This window comes from Giraffa tippelskirchi, chromosome 6 (genome assembly GCF_054371585.1).
Source record: "Giraffa tippelskirchi isolate mGirTip1 chromosome 6, T2T-mGirTip1v1.2.pri, whole genome shotgun sequence".
NCBI classification, from domain to species: domain Eukaryota; kingdom Metazoa; phylum Chordata; class Mammalia; order Artiodactyla; family Giraffidae; genus Giraffa; species Giraffa tippelskirchi.
This window is the reverse complement of record NC_137280.1, coordinates 144,776,808-144,803,780: the sequence shown is the minus strand read 5'-3', so window position 1 is coordinate 144,803,780 and position 26,973 is coordinate 144,776,808. Positions and strand designations below refer to the sequence as shown.

The window sequence follows — 26,973 nt, the reverse complement described above, 5'->3', positions numbered from 1 at the left end:
CTTCATTGTTTAATGCAATATCTTTTAAGCAAAATGGAACTGTTAACCAAATGTGTTTCTTTTCTTTTTGGAAAAAATGTTGGAATGGGGAATGGGAAGAAGGAAAAGAAAACCTCTTAATCCAACTGTTTAACATGAATTTGCCATTGTTAGAACCGTCCTTGCATGGATCAGTCTGATACAGAAGTGCGTCTCTCTTACCAGTAGAACAGCTGAACGATCAATGTGAAAACTGCCCTTGTTTACAGGGCGTCATTCGTAGGAGAGTCCAGAACGCTGGTGCAAATAAATCAGTCTGTTTCCCAAAATCTCAGCATTTCATTCTTGATGGATAAGTACAATAATTCCAAGTAAAGCATAATTTCAAGAGCAGATTGCTGAATGGGGAACAGAAGAGTTTGTTTTTTTTTTTTTATTGATGTTGGACTACTTAATAGGGCCACTCCCAAAACCCTTGTGTCAGGAATGGATACTTGCGAGTTAAAAGTTGACTCTATAAAGCAAGTAGTATAGACCCTTGGATGAAAGCAGGACCTGCAGCAAGCTTCTTGCAAATGCACTTTATCTATAGAGAATGTCGATTTAGTCATTGGTCTCTCTCTCTCTCTCGTATCTGTTTCCCTTCATATATTTTTGGTTTCCTTTTCTCTGTTGTTTTAATTACCATCAGCAGTATTCTGGTGGCTGTTTGAATAGGTAAAATTACAAGACAAAACAGATGACCAGTATTTTGTTATGTTTTCCAGGGCAATAGAGATTGCTCCATGGCCTTTTTGATAAGTTAAAGAGGAACTATCTTTTGTTTATGTTCTAACCAAAAAAAGGGATGATTTAGTGATTTCTCCCACGTCTCCACTGCTCAAGGGAAAGGCAATTAGGACGATCATTTGGGCAAGGCTGGAGAAGGTGGAGAGAAGATCTGTTTTTTAAAAAGATTAGCTAAATTCATGTGACAGTTGCTATTCCTTCCATTTTAGGAAATCACATTACCTAAGTACAACCTGATACAGAAGAGTTCCAAGACTGAACTTATAATTGAAGAAAAGTGTCAAGATAAGCAACTGTATAGCCTTGTCAGTAGGAACAGGAACCTTGGAATGAACAGATTAAATGCCAAATGTACTACTTTAACTGCAACTCTGGATAAATCACTAACTAGCCCTAATTCTCAATCTCCTTATTTTTAAAATGAGACTATTAATAATAACTCCCTTGTTACAGTAGTGTCAAGATAATTACAACCCAGCCAGTCTACTCTTGGATATATAGTCAAAAAAAAAAAAAACCCAAGTTCGAAAAGATACATGCCACCCCAGTGTTCATAACAGCATTATTTTCAAGAGCCAATATATGGAAACAACCTTAGTGTCCATCAACAGATGGATGGATAAAGAAGATGTGGTATATATACACAATTGAATACTACTCAGCCATAAAAAAAGAATGAAATTTTGCCATTTGCAGCAACGTGGATGGACTTGGAGGACATTATGCCAAGTGATACGTCAGAAGAGAAACACAAATACCGTATATTACTTATATGTGAAATCTTAAAAATAGAACTAACTGGTGAATATAACAAAAAAAGAAGCAGACTCACAGATACAAAGAACAAACAAGTGGTTACCAGTGGGAAGAGGGGAGGAGGGACAATATAGGGGTAGGGGAGTGGAAGGTACAAAGTACTAGATATAAGACAGGCCCGAGAATGTATTGTACCACACAGGGAATATAGTGAATGTATTTGGATAACTTTATATGGAAAGTAACCTTTCAAAATCATATAAAAAATTAAAATTTTTTTTAAAGTTTACATATTCAGTTCAGTTCAGTTCAGTCGCTTAGTCATGTCTGACTCTTTGTGACCCCATGGGCACCAGCACACCAGGCCTCCATGTCCATCACCAACTCCCGGAGTCTACCCAAAATCATGTCCATTAGTCGGTAATGCCATCCAACCATCTCATCCTTTGTCGTCCCCTTCTCCTCCTGCCCTCAATCTTTCCCAGCATCAGGGTCTTTTCAAATCAGTCAGCTCTTCGCATCAGGTGGCCAAAGTATTGGAGTTTCAGCTTCAACATCAGTCCTTCCAATCAACATCCAGGACTGATCTCCTTTAGTATGGACTGGTTGGATCTCCTTGCAGTCCAAGGGACTCTCAAGAGTCTTCTCCAACACCACAGTTCAAAAGCATCAATTCTTCTGTGCTCAGCTTTCTTCACAGTCCAACTCGCACATCCATACATGACTACTGGAAAAACCATAGCCTTGACTAGATGGAACTTTGTCGGCAAAATAATGTCTATGCTTTTTAATATGCTGTCTAGGTTGGTCATAACTTTCCTTCCAAGGAGTAAGCATCTTTTAATTTCATGGCTGCAGTCACCATCTGCAGTGATTTTGGAGCCCAAAAAAATAAAGTCTGACACGGTTTCCCCATCTATTTGCCATGAAGTGACAGGACCGGATGCCATGATCTTAGTTTTCTGAATGTTGAGCTTTAAGCCAACTTTTTCACTCTCCTCTTTCACTTGCATCAAGAGACTCTTTAGTTCTTCACTTTCTGCCATAAGGGTGGTGTCATCTGCATTTCTGAGGTTACTGATATTTCTCCCGGCAATCTTGATTCTAGCTTGTGCTTCTTCCAGCCCAGCGTTTCTCATGATGTACTTTGCATATAAGTTAAATAAGCAGGGTGACAATATACAGCCTTGACATACTCCTTTTCCTATTTGGAACCAGTCTGTTGTTCCATGTCCAGTTCTAATTATTTCTTCCTGACCTGCACACAGGTTTCTCAAGAGGCAGGTCAGGTGGTCTGGAATTCCCATCTCTTTCAGAATTTTCCACAGTTTATTGTCATACACACAAAGGCTTTGACATAGTCAATAAAGCAGAAATAGATGTTTTTCTGGAACTCTCTTGCTTTTTCAATTATCCAGCGGATGTTGGCAATTTGATCTCTGGTTCCTCTGCCTTTTCTAAAACCAGCTTGAACATCTGAAAGTTCACAGTTCACCTATTATTGAAGCCTGGCTTGGAGAATTTTGAGCATTACTTTACTAGTATATGAGATGAGTGCAATTGTGCTGTAGTTTCAGCATTCTTTGGCATTGCCTTTCTTTGGGATTGGAATGAAATCTGACCTTTTCCAGTCCTGTGGCCACTTCTGAGTTTTCAAAATTTGCCGGCATATTGAATGCAGCACTTCACAGCATCGTCTTTGAGGATTTGAAATAGCTCAACTGGAATTCCATCACCTCCACTAGCTTTGTAGTGATGCTTTCTAAGGCCCACTTGACTTCACATTCCAGGATGTCTCGCTCTAGGTGAGTGATCACACCATTGTGATTATCTGGGTCGTGAAGATATTCTTGTGCAGTTTTTCTGTGTACCCTTGCCACCTCTTCTTAATATCTTCTTCTTCTGTTAGGTCCATACCATTTCTATCCTTTATTGAGCCTATCTTTGCATGAAATATTCCCTTGGTATCTCTAATTTTCTTGAAGAGATCTCTAGTCTTTCCCATTCTATAGTTTCCCTCTATTTCTTTGCATTGGTCGCTGAGGAAGGCTTTCTTATCTCTCTTTACTATTCTTTGGAACTCTGCATTCAAATGGGTATATCTTTCCTTTCCTCCTTTGCTTTTTGCTTCTCTTCTTTTCACAACTATTTGTAAGGCCTCCTCAGACAGTCATTTTGCTTTTTTGCGTTTCTTTTTCTTGGGGATGGTCTTGAAAGTTGTGTAAAGTTGTGTCACACAATGCCTGACTCTAGTGAATAATGAACAGAAGTTTCATGTGTTCTCTCAGTGGTAAGGACTGTGGTTAGAACTTCAGCTTTTTCATTGTTTCCCAAGATGTCTGCTGCCGCTTTATTTAGTCATGTCCTTCTGCTGCAGTCCAGCAGACCAGTAGTTTTCCAAATGTGAACCCCAGATCAGCATCACCTCATCACCTGGGAACTTGTTAGAAATGCAGATTATTGAGCCTCATCCAATACTTACTAACTGAGGAATTCTGGGAGGGAGTGCCAAGAGATGTGTGTTTTAACAAGACTTCCAAGGGAATTCTGAGGTACATTAAAGTTTTGGAGCCACTAAAATAGACTATACCAAGCCACCAAACTACTACCTAGTCAGACGTCCCTGATTGATTTGGGAGATGCTGGTTCAGTTCAGTTCAGTCGCTCAGTCGTGTCCGACTCTTTGCGACCCCATGAATCGCAGCACGCCAGGCCTCCCTGTCCATCACCAACTCCCGGAGTTTACCCAAACCCATGTCCATCAAGTCGGTGATGCCATCCAATCATCTCATCCTCTGTCGTCCCCTTCTCCTCCTGCCCTCAATCTTTCCCAGCACTAGGGTCTTTTCTAATGAGTCAACTCTTCGCATGAGGTGGCCAAAGTATTGGAGTTTCAGCTTCAACATCAGTCCTTCCAATGACACCGAGGACTGATCTCCTTTAGTATGGACTGGTTGGATCTCCTTGCAGTCCAAGGGACTCTCAAGAGTCTTCTCTAACACCACAGTTCAAAAGCATCAATTCTTCAGCGCTCAGCTTTCTTCACCGTCCAACTCTCACATCCATACATGACCACTGGAAAAACCATAGCCTTGATTAGACGGACCTTTGTTGGCAAAGTAATGTCTATGCTTTTAAATATGCTATCTAGGTTGGTCATAACCTTCCTTCCAAGGAGTAAGTGTCTTTTAATTTCATGGCTGCAATCACCATCTGCAGTGATTTTGGAGCCCCCCAAAATAAAGTCTGACACTGTTTCCACTGTTTCCCCATCTATTTCCCATGCATTGAGATAATCATCAACAGACAAGAATTATTACACTGTTTTATTACTTACGAGTAGTAAGATTTTGATTAACTCACTTCATTTTTCTGAACTTCAGTTTCCTGGCCTGTAAAATGGAAATACAGCATATTCTGCAATGATGCAGTAAGGAGGTCCCTCAAAAAAACAAACAGAAAAAAGAAAAACAAAAAAAAACCTCAATCAGCAGTTACCTTCCAAAAACAAGTATTTCAAAAAGAAAAAAGGAAAGATAATAGTTGTTCAATTTCACATGCATAATTTAAAAGTTATTTTTCTTTTATTTAAACAATGTGCATATCAAGTCACTTCAGTCATGTCCAATTCTTTGCATCCCTATGGATTGTAGCCCACCAGGCTCTTCTGTCCATGGGATTCTCCAGGCAAGAATACTGGAGTGGATTGCCATGCCCTTCTCCAGGGGATCTTCCCGACCCAGGGATCAAACCTGCATCTCTGTCTCCTGCATTGGCAGGCGGGTTCTTTACCACTAGCACCACCCAGAGTAAATAAACTCTATAGATTACTAATATAAGCTCAACATAATCAATTAAAAAGCCTTTCCTCCTTTACCATTTGAGTTACATATAAAAGCCTGTTGAAACACATATAAAAAGCTTTCACCTTTGACCTTTGCTGCTAACACAGTTCACATCCTTTTAAGGAAAACAGACAAAGGGGGGAAAATAATGTAGCCAGTTGACCAGCCAGCCACCAAACCCAGCAGCCCCTTGATGCTTTTGGTCCAGCTGCTGCTGCTGCTAAGTCACTTCAGTTGTGTCCGACTCTATGCGACCCCATAGACGGCAGCCCACCAGGCTCCCCTGTCCCTGGGATTCTCCAGGCCAGAACACTGGAGTGGGTTGCCATTTACTTCTCCCTTGGTCCTAGCTGGAAGGATTGAAACCCAACACTCTTCTGCATACTGAAGATTGTATTACTGTAACAGATTTCTTTAATTTCAATTTGAGTTGTGAAACATCCTTATCACAGGTGTAACATCAATAATATCTTTCCTGCCCTGCCTATATTATAGCGTTATTGAGATGCGTAAAGATGAATCATATCTCAGTTACAATTATTTGGGTCTTAAGTAATAGAAAACCCAACTCATTCTGTCTTATATAAAAAAGAGAGAGGGGCAGAGAGATGTATTATCTTGTTTAGCATCAGCAAATCAGGAATACCAGATACAGACACTCTCAGCAGGTCATGGATTCTCTGTGTCTCCCAGTGTTGGCTTTTCAAGTTAGGATCATTTCTTGTAGCTGGAGCATCTCAACAAATTCATTAGACTCAGGGCCACATACTTCTGGGTAAAAACCCAGTGGAAATGTTTTGCCGTCTTTAGTATGCTCACCTGAAAGCTCATGACATGCCATTGGTTCTGAAATGGGCATGTGTCCGTCACTGAAACAATCACTGTGTCAGGATTGCTCTGCTTGACTCCAGCCACATCAGAAGCACAGTAACTGAAAAGAGGGGAAGTGGTGGTTCCTTAAATAGAATTATTGTTAGTGGGGCTGTTGAAGGTTCAAATCACAGATGTTAATTTAGTTGACAGTGTTACAGTTAACAGGACTTTACATTAGTTCTAATCTTTAGTGATGTATTTAAATCAAGACACTTATCTACGTCCTCATTAAGGACGTTTTGCAAGCCTCCAGGTAACTGCCCCTCCCCTGCACTGAGAAGGTCTTTTATGAGTGTAGAGTGCTATAGGGGTATGGGGCTGTTTCTGTTCCTTAGCATGGCATAGTGAGAGAGACCTGATTCCAGTTCTTGCTCTGTCACCTATTCACTGGGTGAATTTGTGTTAATTTCTTAACCTCTCTGTGCCTTATTTTCTGAGTTTGAGATACCTGCTGATCCCACTGGACTATTGGAAATGGAAAAGTCAATATGTAAATTACTTAGCCTTAGCTACTAGATAGGGAAAACTGGTGGGCTGCTGTCCATGGGGTCATCATAAAAGAGTCAGACAGGACTTAGGGACTAAACAACAGCAAGCTACTAGGTACTGCTCACTGAATTCCCTTCTCATGCATAAAAATGGGGCATCTGTCATATAAGTGGTCCAGGGTACCATGGGAAATGTTTCAGTATCTCAGGTGCCTGAGCCTGCTGCTCTAGCAAGAGACCTGTGTAAATAGAGGTGGAAGCCTTAGAGCAGGAAAGAGACTCAAGAGGTATAGTCCCATGCAGTTCCCGTCTTCACAGTGGTGTTGTAGATTAAATCATCTTATTGGTGATGCAAGAAGACATTGAATTTTAAGTGTCATAAAGTGAATTTCATTCAATCAGCATTTATTTCTTGAGTTCTCACCACAATTTTCTTTCCTTTTTTTTCTTTTTTTTGTATCATATTTATATGAAAAGATGAATGTTAGCTTAACCTATTGCAGAAGTCATTTCATAATATATATAAATTGAACTATCATGCTGTGCACCTTAAAATTATACAGTGATATGTATCAATTATTTCTCAATAAAACTGGAAACAAACAAAATAAAATATACAAAAATTGCTTATAAAAAATATTGGCAGTAGATATATTTCAAGTCTTAACCAAAATACATAGACTGTATCATTAATAATAGCTTGTTGTGGATAGGTTTTATTATCTACGTAGCAATGGAGGCCTCTTAAAAATAAGACACACAAATTTTCCCATCTCAGCAGAACAAAAAGCATTACATAACTATTTAATTTTGGAGAATCATGATCTCAGTATTCATCCTTTACTTTTAGATTTACTAAGAAGAAATAATCCAAGAGAAAAAAGGGTCACCCTCTCAGCACAGCCACCTTAATTCTACTCCCTGGGCCCAGAATTCAGCTCAGTACAGACAGTTCGTGTTTAACTCTTAATTCCTGTCTGCTTCTCTTCCCTGGCAAGTCACCCCACTCACCCCTTGACCACCCACACCACCCGTAGTCTGTTCAACTGTTATTTTCAAGTTCCTTGTTGTTTTGAATTCTCTTGCATTTTGGCAAGTCATGTGTTTCCTGCATTTTTGTTGTTCAAAATTCTTCCTTTACCCTATTTATATTAACACTGCAAATTTAAGGTGACACCTTGTAACTGTGGGCGTTAAGAAACATCAGTTAAATGAAGTTACATAAAAATATTTCTGGTGTGTATACCAAGTGCATAATATATGTTATCTACTACTTTTAGTTCTGGTTTTATCATGAATTCATCTGTAATTAGGCTTCTATTGTGAGCACAATTTAGTAATTCATCCCCTAATAATATTTCATCATTAGTTCAACTTAATTTTTTAGGTATTTTTAATCAAGACTGTAAGTTATTTAAAGGGGGAGGTCATGCTTTCCATTTCTCTGCATGCTCTATGTGGAAATCATGAAAATGGTACTAGCAACAATCTATTACACCATTACAGCCATCCTCCTGGAGTGGATTATTATCCCATTTAGTAGATGAAGAAACTGAAACTCAGAGTTCATAGTGGCAGAACCACAGTTCAAATTTAGAGCATGTGGACATACAGCCAGTTCTCTTAATCATGAATATCCAAACTACATATCATAGCGCCTTGTGTAAAAATCACCAATAAAGGCTTACTATTTTGAAAGTCTCGTTTGTTTCTTCCCCCTTTGCAGATGGACCCCCATGAGAACATCTTACTGAGCACTCTTGAGATAAAAAATGAAATGGCCACCTCCGAGGCTGTGATGGGACTTGGAGACCCCAGGAGCACAATGCTGGCCTATGATGCCTCCAGCATCCAGTATCGGAAAGCCGGGTTGCCCAGGCATAGTTTTGGCCGAAATGCCCTGGAACGGCATGTGGCACAGAAGAAAAGCCGCCTGCGGAGACGCGCCTCCCAACTGAAAATCACCATTCCCGACTTGACTGATGTGAATGCCATAGATCGGTGGTCCCGTATATTCTTCCCAGTGGTTTTCTCCTTCTTCAACATCGTCTACTGGCTTTATTATGTGAACTAAAACATAGCCTCCCGTGGGAAGCAAGGACTAGATTCCTCCTCAAACCAGTTGTACAGCCTGACACAGAACTTGGAAAACACATCAATCCAGGACAAAAGTGATGCTAAAATACCTTAGTTGCTGGCCTATCCTGTGGTCCAATTCATACCATTTGGGTTGCTTCTGCTAAGTCATGAAAATGCTAAAGGTCCTTGGGGTTTTCCAGTTAAAATGCAAGTGATTTGTACACGTGCTGGGAAGACTGAGTCTTTGTTCCACCTTATCTGCTTAGTGCACAGCCTATACGGAGGGGAATAATTTAGATGATATTCCAGAAGGCTCAATAGCATCATCAGTCATCTCACTGAGATGTGGTCATATCCAGATACTCCCCATCTTCGTTCCTAAGGTTGTCATGTGATCTGCCATGCCATGCAAACATGCTTACTGAAGACGGTCTCTGCCTGTCTTATTAAGGTGATGATGGTGCCACAGGAAGTTAATTCCCACCAGTTTCTAGAAGGTTCTTGTGTAATTCAAACAAGATAGGGAGAGCCAAGACAGAGACTCAGGAAACCAATTTGGCCAGGCCATGTTTGCTTGAGCTTGGGAATCAACTCTGACATCTATTTTGACATTTAGAGACAGGGAGACTTCTAAACATTATGCCTGGTAGCCAAAAGAAATTTTTCTAAAACGCTATTTCTGAGGCAGTTAAAAAAATAAGAGTTAATAATCCAGAACAGAGTGGGAAATTCAGAGACAATGGCTGTAACGAAATTAAAGCACGCAAGCAGCATGACCCTTAGCCCATTGCAAGCATGTGGTCCATACATACTGTGTTCAGTGGCAGAAGGTAGAGTGAGAGAGATTTCTTTTCCTCCAAACTCACAAGCTTTTGACAGCATACCTGAAGAAGTTTTTATAGTGTACCTGATCAAAAGACAACCCCTAAACAGAAATGTTAGCAGAATTAGAAGCATCTTAGTTTACCCTGGGAGTGATTCCAATATATGAATATAAAGCACAGACAGAGCTAGCAAACAAGATGCTTTTCTCTGACTCTACAACATTTTCCTGCAGTTTATTTCTGAATTTAATAGGGTATTTCAAAAGAAGGATTTCTTCATTTCTTTAGCGGGCTTAACGGTCTTTTCCAACTTTTCTTGTTTCTGAAATTCTGATTATATTCTTAAGAGACAGAAAGAGTAAGTCTTTGGAGAGATTTTAAGAGAACTGTATTTCTTTATGTACAATGAAGTTCACCTTTGTCTTTCATGGCAAACAATACTCAAGAGATAATGTGCACAAGCATGTTTAGTTGTTGATTTGGGGAGTTTGATGTTTTTAGGCTGCTTTCATTGTGTGTGTTGCAGTCTGCCTAATCAAATAGGAAGTCATGGAAAATAGAAGAACAACAAAGACATGTTAGATGGTGAATGTTATGAGCCTCAGTTGATACTGCAGAAAAATATATAGCTGATAATCAGGCAGTCATGATATATTATTTTTATCCAATTTTTAAATTATGTCATTGTGCTTCTTTCTATACTAATTGGATACATGCATTCATATGTTGCACAAAGAGAAAAGAATAAGCTCATATATTTTATTTTTATCAATGTGAGGTTCATATTTTGCCTTTCTCGGAAGAAATAGTGAATTCCTCATTTTTCCTTAGAGTTAGATTTGATTGAAACTTTTCTTGGAGGATGACTTTGCTGTTTCTATTTAAAAAAACAAGCACTTCTTTTTGGAGTAACATCCCTAATTGTGCATAGTAGCTAAGGCCAGTGTCCGCCTGTGGATAAATGTCTGTTTTCTTGCCCTGATGATTCAGCAGCTTAGAAAATGATGGAGTCAGAGGGAAAAAAAAAGGCTTAGCATCTTTCTGAATTTGTCCCCCAGATAGCATGGTATTTTTTTTCACCAGCATAGGGAGCGCTGGCCCTTATTTTTTTGTTTATACATGTGAACACCTCTGAGTATGATCTTTGGGCAGAATCCAACCGTTGCGTTGCCCATGGGCTCAGAGCAGAGATTCCTCGAGTTTCTCCAGGGACACACTTTCCCCTGGGCAGTCATTTTGGGACATCACACCAATAAAAGTGCCTGCCCCTTGTCATTAGGGGATAAAGTTTGAGTAGCATATATCAAGAAGGAACATATTGATAACTCAGGTTCACAACTCTAAAATGCCATTCTGGAAAGGTTTTTCTAGAGACAACTCAGAGCTCCAACCTAGAGGTGGTTCTTATCTGCAATTACCATAAAAGCCATAAAAATTCTTGATATTGCTATATAGTTCCAACAAAATTTTGATGTCCAGGAAAGTCAACAGAGAAATCTAGATCACAGTGGACAGAAGAAGCAACTTAGCAGCATGAGCTTCAAAAGCATATGACCAGGGATTCATTTCTGATCAAAGTGGACAGAAGAAGCAACTTAGCAGCATGAGCTTCAAAAGCATATGACCAGGGATTCATTTCTGACCACAGTGTTAAGCAAAATCTCGGGGAAAGGAAAACGATGGGACACTGGAACAGAAACCCCAGAGTCAAATCCATTGATTGGCATTTAATAACCACGTAGGTAGAAAAACCTGACTCATCCCACCCAGAGATAATAGTAAATGTATAATTAATTCTTAAACTATTGTTTTATTGTAGTTGAACTGAATTTTAGTTACCAGATTGGGGGAGGGGAAAAGAGGGGAGCTAGATCTTTAAGTCTTCAAAACAGACCAGTCAGCTTGGCATCCAGGACCACAAAAGTATGTTTTGGCAATTCTGATACAGCATTACTATCAGTTTATACATATATGTATAGTTTTTCTTTTGATTATGAAATAGCCAGATAGCCAGCAATTAAGGTGTTTTTCATCTCTGTGAAATTCATAGGCAAATTCTGACTCTAAAAGGCACACTCTCAATGAAATCTTTGATCTCAATCTGTATATGTATATATTGTACATGACTGCTAGTAGGTATGAAATGCATTTTCAGAATTGAAAACTCATGCAACATAATCATGTGTTTGCATAAGGAATGTTACATTCCTTTCTACTGCACTTCAATAACAGGGGAAAAAACAAGCAGTGCCGTCTAGACCTTTCCTCATTTCTTCAAAAGCAGTGCTAAGTGAAAAATAGTAATAATAAATGGTTTAGGAGCCAAAAGACTTTACATTCTAGCATTAGGAACACAAAAAAATCTGTCAGCTTACAAAAGCACAACGCATAGAGAAAGTTCAGTGGGATGCATAATGGAGAAATGAATCACGTTTATTTTAAGCAAGACCTGCATTAAATTGTCTACTAAGACAATTTCCATTTTCTATAGGTAACTGTGTTCCAATTTTATGATTAAATTCATACAAAAACAGCCAACAAACAGGTCTTACCACATATTTACATGTATATATGTGTATATATAGGTCCATATAAACATACATACATATATATGCATTCATATGTTGGAAAACAAAAGGAATAAGCTAATATGTTTTATTTCCTTCATTAAACCAATGTATGAATATTGTTAATTTGGCAGCCGACAAATCAACATACTGAAACAAGTAATACAGGGTACTGAGCATTTCTCTATCAGCAAATCAATGCCTACAGTTCTTATGAACCACTGCACAGTTTGACACTGTAATAGTACTGTACCTCAGAACATGGAAATTAACTAGTTCTCACATTGCTTGTCTACTTATTCTCTTTTTCAAGGAAACAGCTAGCATTGTTCAATGGTGATTTAAAAACAAAAATGTCTTAAGAAAACAGAAAATGATTAAACTATATATATATATATATTCCTCCCAAGAGGAGGAAAAAAAATAACTAAACCCCACCATGTTGGTTAGGGCAGATACTCTCAACTGTAGCAATCATGCCATTTTGCTAAGTGTACAGAGTCCATGTAATGTGAGCAACCATAACTTTCACTGAGCGTGTGTAAATATTAAAACAGATTTCTTAAATATTTTTAACTTCTAATTTGTATTTTATGGTAAGGCAATGTGCTAATTCTGTTTATGGCTTAAGTTAATGTGTTATTATGTAAATAATTAAACATGCTGTAAATGAATAGTCAATAGATACAAGTCATTGTTTAGTTGGGTTTTTTTTTTTTAGTTTTTATTTATTTTTTACTAAGTAAAAATAGTTACTGCAGCCCCAGCAGAGAAATTCAAACACCCTTTTGCATAAATGCTTTGGGATCCCAGACAGAAGGGTTTTAATTTGCTCTCACTCTCTCTCTCTCTCTCACACACACACACACACACTTTTTCTTGCCACTCCCACTTGTCACTCCCACTCATACCCCGTCTATGGGAAACACTGTAGTGTTTATAACAGCCAAGGGATAGCCTTAGAAATGGCAACTGGGAAAAGCAGAAATGATCATTGATTACTTGATAGATCTTTTTATATGTATGAGTTTAAGAAACCAAAGTTCATAACTTAAATCTCAATTTTCAAAGAGTAAAAGTTTATATTGATGGCACTACAGGAAAAACAAATGCTTATTATATACCTGCTCCAGAAATATGATATACAATAGCACATAGAGAAGACTTTTTTTTAATAATAGCATTTGTCCTTAGATAGCATTTTTCCTTTTAACCAAAGACTCCATAATTATTTTTAAAAAAGAAAGAAAAATGGAAAAATGAGGGAAAATGGGAGAAAAAAAGACACTGCTTCACACCAAAGGTTTAAAAAATATTTTCCAAATACACTAGGGATATTGTAAAAAAGTAGTAAGGAGCCAACAGAATGCTAATTAAGATACTGCCCTAAGGAAATAATTTAAGGAAAAAAAAATAATATTAAACATCTATTAGTTATTTGAAAGCTGAAGTAAAACATTTCTGTAGATATATAGATGTGTGCAAAATGCTAACATCAACTTTTAATTTGCTTTGAGAATTTGTTCTGTGATAAAGTTAAATGTGATCCAAAATGAACAAAAACAAAAACTTGTGATTTTTTAACTTGAAAGCCAAATCTCTCTCTCTTGTCACATGTCATTATTCTGATGCCCGTATCTGTGTCCTGGCACCATCTGAAGCAAGTTGACAGTTCCATCAGCTTGTATCTTTCTCTTTTTATTTCAATAATTTGTGTTCGGTGGTCATTTTAAGCATATTAGTTCAAACAGTGTTGAAAATAATTTAAATTCATGACATTTTAAAGTTTTTATTTGCATGGGTGTTTAAATAGTTCCATTTTAAATATTGTCCCTGCACAGTTCTGAATTGTCCTTTTCTAACAAGTGATATTCTAGTTTCTTCACAATGTAGTGATTTTCAGCCTTACTAATTACCTTGTAGCCTTTCTTAATATGCACATAATGCACATTTTCCAATGGCTAGAAAATGCAAAACACAAGTGGATATCATTGCATCTATTTTCATGTCTTTCTAAAAACAGGACTACTACAATCTCTGGGATACATGAGATAGTAACAAATGAGGATTATAAATGAGTAGCACATAAGAATTATTTTCTTGAATTTAAACTTATTACAGCCAGTTTCAGCATGTAAATATATAATAATGTTGACTAGTGTGTAATTCTTGAACTAAGAACTATAAATAAAACTTAAAAAGATGTGTGTATAAGTGGTCTCATTGAGTTCAGAAATTTTTTGAACTATCAATATGAATTCTATTGTAGAAGTATAGCTTTTGTGAAAAGCAGTAAAAAATTTGGACACTTGGGATTGGCTTAGGGCAGACTTGAGTTGTGCTATGACTAGTCACAATCATATTACATGGATGATTGTACAGCTATTTAATCTATCCTACTTTCAGTGTTATTATCTGAAGCGAAGATTTAATTGTACCTCCTTCACAGAGCTATTTTATAGTTGAAATGAAAATCCATAAGAAGTCTTTTGTGAAATTCTGAAATATTATGACATTTCCCATGCAGAGTATTTCTCTAAACCATGAGATCCACCTCCCAGAATAATACCAGTTTAGTGAGAAAAATTTTCAGGGATATCATGAGACACAATCAATCTACTAGTCTTGATTTCCTGAAATGGATAGCCCCAAACACATTCATATCTCTTCAAGTCTCTGTATAAAAACATTAGCCAAATGTGCAGCCTTCTCCTATATTACCCTCTACAGCATCAGGCCTCTGCCTGAACTAGAACAAGGAGTAGTCATGCGATGACAACTTCCAGACAAGCCCCAGATGATGAGGTTTCTTTGTCAGGTCTTCTAACCAATGTCTTCATTTGTGCCTTCCCTGATCTTTTTCTTTCAGCTTGCCACCTAGGTTATTACTATTTATCTACATATTTATCTTTCCATTTCAGAGATTTGTATTGGATAGAATGGAAACACTGCTGGAAGAGACTCAGAGATGATGCTTAGCACCCCACAAGTGCTGAGGAACATGAGTGTCTTTCAGGGTAAGGAGAGAGGGAGGGATGCCTTTTCTGAGTCTGGGCAGGAGAAAAGCAGCAGGTTTCATGGACACGGAGACCTGCACACATTCAGCGGTGGTGACCTGGGGGACTGGCAGACCTCAGAGCAGATGGCACAGTGAGGCTTAGAAGGCCAGCCCCTGGCGCTGCCCCAGGCGTGCCTCTAGAGTGGCAGAGTCTTTAACCAGTGAAAGAATCAAACAGGCTACAACATGGTGGAAAAAAAGAAATGTGGATTTTCCTCTACAGCTTCATTTAAGAAATTAGGCTCATCACTACACTCTCATCTGGGACCTAGTGGGTCCTTGGTTGCTCCACGTCAGGAAGTACTATGAAATACAGTAGGATGAATTTGATATTGGATCAGTAATATACTGTTTCTAGTAGTAGATGTCCAAGGATGTCCAAAGACGGGTGGGGAATAATTGGTTCCAGTTCTGAAAGTTAAAGGGCTAATGAGATGCAAAATTTAGTTAAAGGATTGATACATCTTCTATCTTATGCTATATCTTATATCTTATGGTGTATCATATCTTACAGTATATCTTATGTCTTGGAAATTCAAATGTGTATACAAGCCTTAATGGAATTGTAGCAAATAATATAGGCCTGGTGTAATACCGCAGAGAACAGTGGAGACCATGGGTAACTGGTGAGGAAAAAGCTCTATCTGAAGAGGCAGTCACTATTGAACCCCATCTGGAAGTCATCTTGAAGTACTGCAAGCCCAGTTGCTGCTGCTGCTGCTGCTGCTGCTAAGTCGCTTCAGTCGTGTCCGACTCTGTACGACCCCATAGACGGCAGCCCACCAGGCTCCGCCGTCCCCGGGATTCTCCAGGCAAGAACACTGGAGTGGGTTGCCATTTCCTTCTCCAGTGCATGAAAGGGAAAAGTGAAAGTGAAGTCGCTCAGTCGTGTCCGACTCTTAGCGACCCCATGGACTGTAGCCTACCAGGCTCCTCTGTCCATGGGATTCTCCAGGCAAGAGTACTGGAGTGGGGTGCCATTGCCTTCTCCGGCAAGCCCAGGAATGCCAGATTAATCTGCGAATGGAAGAAACTCCCACAGCACTGAACCTTGTACTTTATGGGCAGGTACAGTACAGCCAGAGAAACACACGAGCTTCCATCTTTCTTGTAACAAAATCCCCATGCTGGTGTTCTGTAGCCATTGAGGAAGGAACATACGACAAGCTCCATGAGAGTGTCTGTAGACTGAACAAGCTTCTGTGCATTAGAATCCTGACAAGATCAATTTGCTTCCCTTTCCTGGAGCCCGAAAGAAAATGAAGTGTTAGTCACTCAGTCGTGCCCAACTCTTTGTGACCCCATGGACTGTTCATGGGATTCTTCAGGCAAGAATACTTGGGTGGGTTGCCATTCCCTTCTCCAGGGGATCTTCCAGACCCAGAGATCAAACCAGGGTCTTGCTGCCTTGTAAGCAGATTCTTTACTATCTGAGCCACCGGGGAAGCACATGTAAGAAAGTAAGGTACTTTTGTATTCTCCCAGAACACAAAATAGAGCAACTTCTATTCGTAGAAACAGGTTCAGAAAGCTCAGCAGAAGCTTTCACAGCGTGAACAGTCTGGTTGGCTTTTAGATCACTCACTCAGCAGGCCTTTGATTCTCTCCTACCTGTGGAGCAGAAGCCCCTCCCCCTCCCCCAACACCTCCTGAACCCACTCAGCAAGAAAGTGGACCTGACTGAGAATAAGGCAAAGCTGCTCAACAAAGGTTTGAGAGAGGAACAAATAATGCTGAAGGGGCAAGGGAACTTCTGGGAAAACAACAGAGGGAGAAAAGGGGAGGCAAGGGCAAGGCTCTGGGGCACTTTACCACTGATGGAGTGGAGGGGTGGTCACGAGCTCTAAGAGTCTCCACTACGTCAACTCCAGGGATGAAGCACGAGCAGAAATTCAATGGGTGGTGGAAGCGACCCAAACATTTCCACCTCCCCAAGGACCCTGCGTAGACTGGAAGTTAGTGAATAAACCTGAAAGTGAAAAACTAATAAAAAAAATTATCCAGAAATATTGGAGGTGAAGAAGCAATGATAGGAGAAAGAAATTGTAAATGAAATTTCATCCTAATCACAGTAACAAAATGCATATGGCTGAGAAACAAAACAGTTTGAAAATCACTAATCCATAGTGCTGTGCAGGGAAACCTGATCCCACCGTTTGTGTCCTGGGCAAGGAGAGAAAGAGGAAGAAAGGGAAAAGGACAGAACAAAATAAAGAGAGGAAGGAAAAAAGAACTTGAGAAATGTTTTCAGGACCTGACACATGCTCCCCTCCTAGAATTCGATATGAATTTAATTCTCTGAACAACCGTGTGAGGTGTGAACTACCGCCACACCTATGTTGCAGAGGACATAAAATGGCAAAAATGGGTATTGCATCCCAGAGCTGGCCAACCCCAAATTCCATGCCCTTAATGCCTTTATTCTGCTGCTACCCTGTATATTCCCAGCCTCAATTTAGCTTTTGGATATACAGCATCTTTGAGAGTAAAGTTAGAAACAAGGCCAAAATCTTTAGGGGATAAAAAGAAGTGTTTACTCCTGAGTTTCCATTTTATGTTTATAGTTTTACATTTCTAAAATGTTATTCTTAAAACTGAGAATTGCCAATTTCTAGACATTTTGATGTATCCCTCAATTTATTTGGGTGAAAGGGGAGAGTTGTTGAAATAAACCAAACAAGTAACTTAAACACGTCTCTCAAAGGATTTTGAAAATCTACTTTCTTTCTCTTGTTCTCTAAATACCATTCCTTTTTCTCTGTCTTCCTTTTCTAAAATTATAAATTACAAAAGCAATACTTTATAATGTGGAAATTTTCGGTGTTGTTATTTAAATCTCAGCAGTAAAGTTTGTACCGTTCACTGTAGCTAAGACAATACAGAGAGAAGAAGTCCATCTCTCTTGTCAGCTGGTTAGCTGGACACAAGGAGGCCTGGCCATTAGCCTGAAGTTTCCCAAGAGATTGAAGGAGGTTCTGAATGTGCAGGTTAATAAATGCTCCTGAGCGTAAGTGAGATCCATGCCAGGGAAGTATCAGGGTTCTTCAAACAATGATACAGGTGTAGGCAAGGGGAGGATTCATGTTTCTCGTTCTCTGACTGGACCAAGTCTGACAAAAAATGGTAGTATTCTTTTTTTTTTTTTTTGCTTTTATTTTTATTGGAGTATAATTGCTTTATAATGGTATGTTAGTTTCTGCTGTATAACAAAGTGAATCAGCAATATGTATACATATATCCCTTCCTGTTGAACCTCCCTCCCACCCCTTCCATCCTACCCTTCTAGGTCATCAGAGACAAAAAATACCATATATTAATGCGTGTATATAGAATGATTCTTTTTACACATAGTTTTCTCTCCATGCTTCAGAACACCCTTGGATGGATCAAAGATCCATTTGAGGTTGGCAGTGTTTCAGAAGTGGCTTGCCAACTCTTTATTTATTCATTCTTACTTCTCATTCTACTTGCCAGGAAATCATTTGTACATTTCAGGAATCCCTCTGGGTAAGATAAAACTATGGATGCATACAAAGGACAATAAAATTAATAAATGAAAACTTTTAAATCTTTAAGAATCTTTATCTCAAATTAAAATACAGGGGGGATCTTACCAGTTTGAAGAGAGCTTTCCCTGGCCGAGCTTTGGCAGATAACACAGATGCTGGCTCCTGGCTCTGGCTCTCATGCCAGCAGCAGGCTTGGAGCACTCAGGATGGCTTCTCTGAGATGGTGTGGAGTGCGCAGGGAAAATCGAGTGCTCAGGGAGCTCTCTACACAGCATATGCAGAGCCTGGTGAGTCCTCTTGCCTCCATTCTCCCCTTCTCAGCTATGTTAGTCAGGGGTTTCCAAAGAGACAGAGCCAAAGGATGTGTGTATAGAGAACGAGAAATTTGTTTTAAGGATTTACTCGTGTGATTATGGAGGCTGTTACATCCAAAGTTTGCAGGGTAGACCAACAGGCTGGAGATTCAGGGAGGAGCTGAAGTTACAATTCAAATAGAAAGGGCTTCAGGCTAGAGATTGGAAAGACCTGATATTGTAGTTCAAGTCCACAGGCCATCTGTTGGCAGAATTTCTTCTTGCTCAAGGATGTCAATCTTTTATTTATATTCAGACCTGAAACTAATTGGATGAGACTCATCTACTTAGGGCAATCTAAGTCAGTGGTTTACTCCAAGTCAGTGGTTTCAAGCGGTTTTTAACTTCATCCAAAATTCACCCTCTCAGAAACATCCAAAATAATGCTTGATTATATATCTGAGTACTATAGCCCAGCCAAAGTGACACATAAAATTAGCCATCATAATATCCTCTGCCCTATAACTCAACCAAGGTCAAGTTTTTTTGTTTGTTTGTTTTTTCAGTAAAGAAGGAAATCTTTAATAACAAAGAGCAAAATACAAAAATAATTACTATAAAAAATAAAAGCACAGGAGCTCACTTTACCAGATATCAAAACATACTACCCCCCTAAACTCCAGACATTTTCTTGACATTAATATAATTGATTGTCTAATGGATACCTCCAACTCCGAATGTTCAAAGCTGATTTTTCTTCCAAAGTTGGAAGACTCCTTCCATTGCCCCACCTCCACCTTGGGTTCCTCGCTCTTCCACACACAATCCTTGTGATCTGCCAGGGCTCACAGCCCTGGAGACGCCAGAGTGAACACCTGATCAAGACCTGAACAATTATTCTATTTATCCCTCCTGTCCACAGTGATTCATGAGAGACAAATGAGTGACCACGTCAGTCCAATCAATGCTTTGCCACCATGGACTTCTGTGTGTAGCAGGTAAGATATCCTCTTTATTTCAGCAAGATTTGAGGATGGGATAGGATATAAGTGTGGCAACTTCTAGCAGCCATCCTGCCAGGACAAGGAGTCTGCCTGTAAATTAAGCCAACACAAGTGAAGACCAGAAATGGGAAGATTGAGATCATGTCTAGATGGCATCATTATGTCATGCAGAGACACCTGTGCCTCCACTTTCTAGAATCAGGAAGCCCCATGCTAGTTTGACTTGGGTTTTGACCACTTAACATGCTGAAAATCACCAAGATAAAGGGGTTCCCTGGTGGCTCAGATGGTAAAGAATCCGCCTGCAATGAGAGAGACCTGGGTTTGATCCCTGGATTGGGAAGATCCCATGGAGGAGGGCATGGCAACCCACTCCAGTAATCTTGCCTGGAGAATCCTCGTGGACAGAAGAGCCTGGCGGGCTACAGTCCCTGGAGTTGCAAAGAGTCAGACATAACTGAGCAACTAAGCACAACACAACAACCAAGGTAAAAGACTTTGTTGAAGGAGATTGATTTACACTGGGAGGCACGTGAGTAGAAAGTTATTTCCTGTCAGAAGTAAAGCATCAGGTTATCACCCATTCAAGGATGTTACCTCAGTTTTACCACATACCAAGTGAGAAGGGGAAAAGTTGAAGAAATAATTGCTGGATAACTCAAGTTATCCTAGATGCGAAAGTTTCTAAGCATAGCTCAGACACACCCTGACATATGATGGCAATTTTGGAAGCTGGTCCAGATATGAAAATAGAAGGACTTTGAATCACCTTCCAAAACATAAACTAGCCATACAAAACACTCTTTCTATAACACACTAAGACACTGGAGTGATGACATGGAAAATCTAAGGTAATTAACATGACTTTGGCTTCGGCAGCAGCTGAGTCATTTATATTGCTTTTACAACTACATTTTGATATCAAAGCACATGAGGTTTCTGTATTTACAGTTGTTCTGTTAATGCATTATAATTACAGATGTAATCAAAAAGAGAAGTTTGATTTTTTGCCTAAATGACACCTTTAATCGCTTCTGAATAAGGGGTGTCTCCAATTAGAGATATTTCAGAAAATCACACTGAATAGCATCATTTATTAGAATTCTAAGTAGAAGCTCTTTATTTCACTGCCATCTCCCTTTAATCTGCTTTCCTAGAGAAGGGCATGGTTTCCTGCACATTATGGCAGAGTAAAATTCTTTGCCTAGAGTTGAGCTTAGCATATCCTCCACCAAAGGAATCACTAAACAGTCTTTTTTTCTCTATTAAAATAAATTCAACAAACTGTTCTGAGTACCCACCAAATACCAAATAGTATTAAAAAAATGTGGATTGGGCAGTCTTCAAATCTGTCCACACTAAATTTAGGGTATAATGGAGGTTGCAAGTATATTGAGTTAGGCCTTGAAGTAGGATATGACTAGCAGAAAAAGGAGCGTTTACTTCATGCACAAGGAGTGGCCTGAGTGACTGTGAAGTCTGGCAGGTAGAAAAAGACGACGTTTGGAAATGAAATTAAGTCAAGATGATGTCATAGTGGGTAAAGGTGGGTCCTAATTCAATGACGAGTCTCTTTTTTATAATTTATTTCTTTTTAATTGGAGGATAATTGCTTTACAATATTGTGTTGGTTTCTGCCATACATCATCATGAATCAGTCATGGGTGTACACTGAGACTCAAAGGAAGATGGTCATGTTAAGACATGGATAGAGGCTGAAGTTACAATACTGTAAACTGTGGAATGCCAAGGATTGCTAGCGACCACTAGAAGTTAGAAATAAAAGAAGGGTCCTCTCCCAAAGCCTTCAGATAGAGCATGGCTTGCCATCTGCCATGAGAATGGGGTGCTCCTAAAGTCACTGAACCCAAAAAAGAAAAGCAAAAGAAATAGGTCTGGTATCAACACCCTTTCCCAGCAGAGTGAACTCAGCAGATAAGCAAAGACTGAAACTATCGTGGAGCTTTCTGATTCTAGAAAGTGAAGATACAGGTGTCTCTCTCCATGTGGTAAAATGATGCCATCTAGACATGACCTCAGTGTTCCTATTTCTTGTCTTCATTTGTATTGGCTCATGAGCAATAAACAAATGGTTGGCACTGAGATTTGGAAGTTTGCTGTGTTATATTATCTCATTTAAAGAAAACAATAACATTGACCTGGTATTTCCTCTTGCTTTTTAGTTGCTTATGCCACCCCAGATTCTTTTTCTCTGACATTCCCAGAAGAAGCAGCTTTATTTGATAGCCAACTTTTGCTTCCCTAGTGGCTCAGATGGTAAAGAATTTGCCTGCAGTATAGGAAAACCAGGTTTGATTCCTGGTTTAGGAAGATCCCCTGGAGAAGGGAATGGCTATCCACTCCAGTATTCATTCCTGGAGAATTCCATGGACAGAGGAGCCTGGTGAGCTACAATCCATGGGGGTCACAAAAAGTCCAACACAATTGAGCAACTAATACATTTTTCTCTTTACCTAGTGATTCAATAGCCTATTATAGATACTTAACGGTTCATAACCTCTCACTTCCAGACACTAGGATGAAAACAATTTTTCCTGAAGCTGTATATCAACATGTCTCATGAGACTATTTCTTGTAAGTTTCACTATTATTTTTCTTTCGTAGAAAGACATTTATCCCAAAGACTAAAAACTTTGGCAGAAGTAACCAGAGCAACAGTGAAAAAGTGCTAGTTCTCTGTGCATCCTTGGTGCCTAGTGTTATGCACCAAGGCAGGAACCCAGCCAGTATTTTGTAGAGAAACATGTGGATGAGCATGTTTAAGCTGTTATTTAAGGCAAAAACTACTTGAAAATATCCAAGGTGTCCATTAAAAAAAAATTAAAAATAGAGGTTAGAAAGTTTGGCTACTCAAATGGAATGGGTGAGGTCTATGGAATTACCACAGCTTCAGTAGCAAAGGGAGTCATAAGCAGCTAAAAAGCAAGAGGAAATACTAGATCAATGTTATTTTTTTCTATTTTCGGTAGAAATAAATGTCATAGTTAAAAACTCAAGGCTTAACATCACAGGTTGTAGAACTGAAACCTAGGCCTTGTCCCCATTATATGATTTGGGGCAGATTTCCTAACCACTCTTTGCTTTCTTATCCTCATCTGTAAAGAAGGAATGATAAATAACATTATCAGTCTCATGACTTTCTTTATGAGAATGATGTTTAATTACCATAGAATATTCAGCACATAAAATAGGCATTAAGTAAACACTAGCTACGATTAACACTGTTATTTATTGCTACATCCCAGCCTAGATCACATTCCTTTTATCTTTTTTCTCCTCATTAGCACAGCCTTTGTGACACTTAGGCATTCTTTTCACAGCTTGCTTTCTTAATCATTCTTTTAGAGCTTTTCATAATCTCTGTTGAAGTCCCTTCAAGGTGCAAGTAACAGAAACCCAACTCACATTATCTCAAGCCAGAAAGGAGAATCCATCTGCTTATATAAATAATAAGGAGAGATTCTTTTTCCCCCTTTAGCTTCTTTGGTGTCCAGCCTGATTTTAGCTTGCCTTCCATTTATTTAAGAGAAACAAAGGTGCTAAAATAATGGCTCAAATTGTGAAACAGTAAATACCTGGCTTTCCTGATGGGCAAGATTACCGGGTGGCAACGATATCTACATGGCTATTCCTCATACAATGAGACCTGTATTCTTGTAAGAGTTTTATTCAGCGTGTTACAACGTGTGTGGAAACAATGGAAAGGATTAAAAAAAAAAAGACCAAAAGCAAAAGATAAAGCAGTGTGAAAGATGTCATAAATAATAAAGAACTGAGATTTGTTTGGAGAAGTAACATTTTGGCTCAACTTCATAGTAAAATTTGTACAAGACGTAATTTATTACTAATAGGATGTTGACCAATTATTTGCCAACTCAACAGAAACCAAAACAAATGCTGATAAATAAGTGAAAGCAAATACGAGCTCAATTAGAAAATACTATCCCATCTTTGCCTTTAAAAAAATCTGAGTTGACTGCAAAAAGTGAGTGTGGAATTTCTGACACAGGTAAATAATATTAACTAATGCCATTATTGGTCTCAACACCAGTATTCTTTGGCAGTAACCTGCTATGAACCATAAACTGAAAGGTGAACAGCTGCTCTCCTTTTCTGTGCCATTGAGAAACCCATGGTCTAGAGGGAGAGCATTACTAGTTATATTTTTATCATCTTTCTCTACTGAATCTCAGAATTTCATATTTTATAGCTGTGTAATATAGCAACTGGGCTTCCCTGGTGGCTCGGCAGTAAAGAATCCACCTGTCAACGCGGGAGATGCGGGTTCAATCCCCGGGTGGGGAAGAGCCTATGGAGAAGGAAATGGCAACCCTCTCCAGTATTCTTGCCTGGGAAATCCCATGGACAGAGGAGCCTGGCAGGCTATAGTCCATGGGGTCTGAAAGAGTCAGACACGACTTAGGGACTAAACAAAAACAACAATGTAGCAACTAATAGGACAGAATTTGTCACATCAATGTTTGTGACTTGGGAAGCCCCTCTTCCTGTGGGCTTCCCTCATAACTCAGCCGGTGAAGAATCTGCCTGCAGTGTAGGAGACATCGGTTCAGTTCCTGGCTCAGGAAGATTACCTGGAGAAGGAAATGGCAACCCACTCCAGTATTCTTGTCTGGAGAATCCCATGGACAGAGGAGCCTGGCAGGCTACAGTCGATGGAGTTTGCAAGAGTCAGACATGACTTAGTGACTAAACCACCACCACCACCTCCCTGTGGCATGATCAAGGGCCTGGGCTCCAGCTTGTGGTCACCCAGGACTTATTTCTTTCAGTGCTTCACCGGGGTCGCTTTCCGTGAAGCTTTTCCATAAAGTTTTCTGTAGTGACAAGCTCCTTAACTAGTGACACCACGGCCTTTGGAAGATCTTGGACAAGTTCATGCTTACTCTTACGTGGTATACTCTAAAGGGAATTGCCAAGTCAAATTATTTGGACTCGAGAATTTTATACATCTCATCACATTGTGTTTCTTATCAGCACTGAGTGAGAGTCATCAGTTTTCCCAATTTTCCCCAGCATTGTTATAAGTTTTGTTCATCTTAAAGTATTTTCCAATTTGTCATTCATGAAAAAAACATTTTCTTTTACATTTCTTCAGTGGTTAGTGAGATCAAGTATTTCCCTATGTCTATCGGCCATTTTTACTTCTTTTGTGAGCTCAGTGGAAATGGCAAGTTTGAAAATAGACACAATTCTGGGCTATCGGGTTAAATAGAATTAAATTCAATGAAATGACAAGCAGCTTACAGTGAAAACAAGACTCATAAATAACCTTTCCTGAAGAATGTAAGAAAACTTGTATTATTTTTAATTACCTCTGAATCATTTATTTGGTTTTTTTCTCTTGCTAGTGAATAACCTGAATGCAGTATGCCTATCTTTGTCAAGAAGTGTTCTTTGTTGTTCTTCTATCTATAATAATTCTATAATGATTATTATGTACATATTATAGGTATATAGATTTAGGACACTTAAATTCCCATCTAGGGTTTCTGAATAATAGAAGAAGCTGGGGAAATAGACTTAGGTTACTGAAAATTCTTTCAGAAGAAATTCATATAAGCCTCAGAACTCTATTTGATCCTTGAGGGAAATAAGTTGCAAGATTCACAACTGTTGTCTTCATGTAGAATAAAAGTTATATTCAGAGCCCCTTTGTCAGTTCTTCAACTCTAGAAGCTGCATCTCTGAAATCCTTCAAAAAAACCTCTGCATTTATATAGTTTAATTTTAACTTTTCTAAATGTGCTTATTGAATTTTTATCAAAGCAGAAAACTAAGACCAAGAGAGGATTCAAACCCAGGATTCCTGGCACTTAGTCCAGTCTTCTTTCATTACAATGTGTCCTTTCCAATATCATTGTTCAGTTGCTAAGTCATGTCCAACTCCTTGCGACCCCATGAACTGCAGCATGACAGGGTTCCCTATCCTTCACTATCTCAGGTCATAATCACTAGACTTTGATCTAGCAATGGGACATGAGGGATGAGACCACATATAACAAGCACTGAGTTTGTTTTTGAGTTGCTGCACCAAGATTTTCCCAGTTGTGTGCCTGCAAGTGAATCATTTGTATCTGGCTGGTCCTATTCTAGATTTACCAAAACATAGGCTCAGTGATTGAAACTTAAAGCAGTTCCATTTTTTTAATAACCTCCCAAACGTTTTGCTATTGCAAACTCTTCCCTGTGATAATTATTGCCTCTCTTCCTTTTCAGGGGAGGCATTAGGGTGGACTCAAATTTGATTTCACCTTCTTAAAGATGTTGTGATATTTATGCACTGATCATTTAAACTCACTTGCTAATCTGAGGAGAGTTAGAAAAAGGAAAAAAGCTATGTGAGAGTCAGGATGTAGAAACAAATTAACTATTAATGATCCAGAAGATTTGGATGAATGGTATTCCCCAGTCTCACCAAAAAACAGCATTCCTTATTTAAGAGGGCCTTCACTTAGCTGTTTTGATAAGAGCTAGTCAACTGAAAGACATCTTTGAACAAATGATAAAGAACATGGTGTCTCATGCATAAACAATATGACGTCCTGAGAGACGGGTGGATGGGCTTGGAGCCAGACAGGTCTGGCTGTGAATCTCAGCTCCTCTCCTTGTTAGCTTTGTAGCCTTGCTTGAACAATTTAAATATTCTCATCTTCAGTCTCATTATCTACACATTCAGGCTAATACTTGTTCTTCTTTATAAATTTGTAAATATTTTTAAAGTTCCTAGTATTTTGTAGATATATTCAATAAGGTCCAAGATAGGAAATGATTAATCAAAAATACAGACAATGACCAGTGCCAAAGAATGTGTCAGAACATGGAGTGGCTGAATTTTATAATTGGTAACTTTTATTTAATATAGGACTA

The 26,973-nt window shown here is 39.0% G+C and overlaps 1 protein-coding gene across 6 annotated transcripts in view; it reads left to right on the top strand.

The window, feature by feature from the left end:
* Positions 1-26,973, top strand: part of GABRB2 (gamma-aminobutyric acid type A receptor subunit beta2) — a 320,547-nt gene that overhangs the window by 275,807 nt on the left and 17,767 nt on the right. For 5 of the 6 annotated variants that reach the window (XM_081496063.1, XM_081496065.1, XM_081496064.1 and 2 more), the window contains one exon: positions 8,457-12,574. In XM_081496063.1, coding sequence (XP_081352189.1) covers positions 8,457-8,804 — 348 coding nt within the window. In that variant the 3' untranslated portion in view covers positions 8,805-12,574. Of the gene's footprint in view, positions 1-8,456; positions 12,575-15,121; positions 15,218-18,860; positions 19,055-19,982; positions 20,059-26,973 lie in introns of those variants that run through there. The other variant, XR_014055595.1, reaches the window with a different exon arrangement.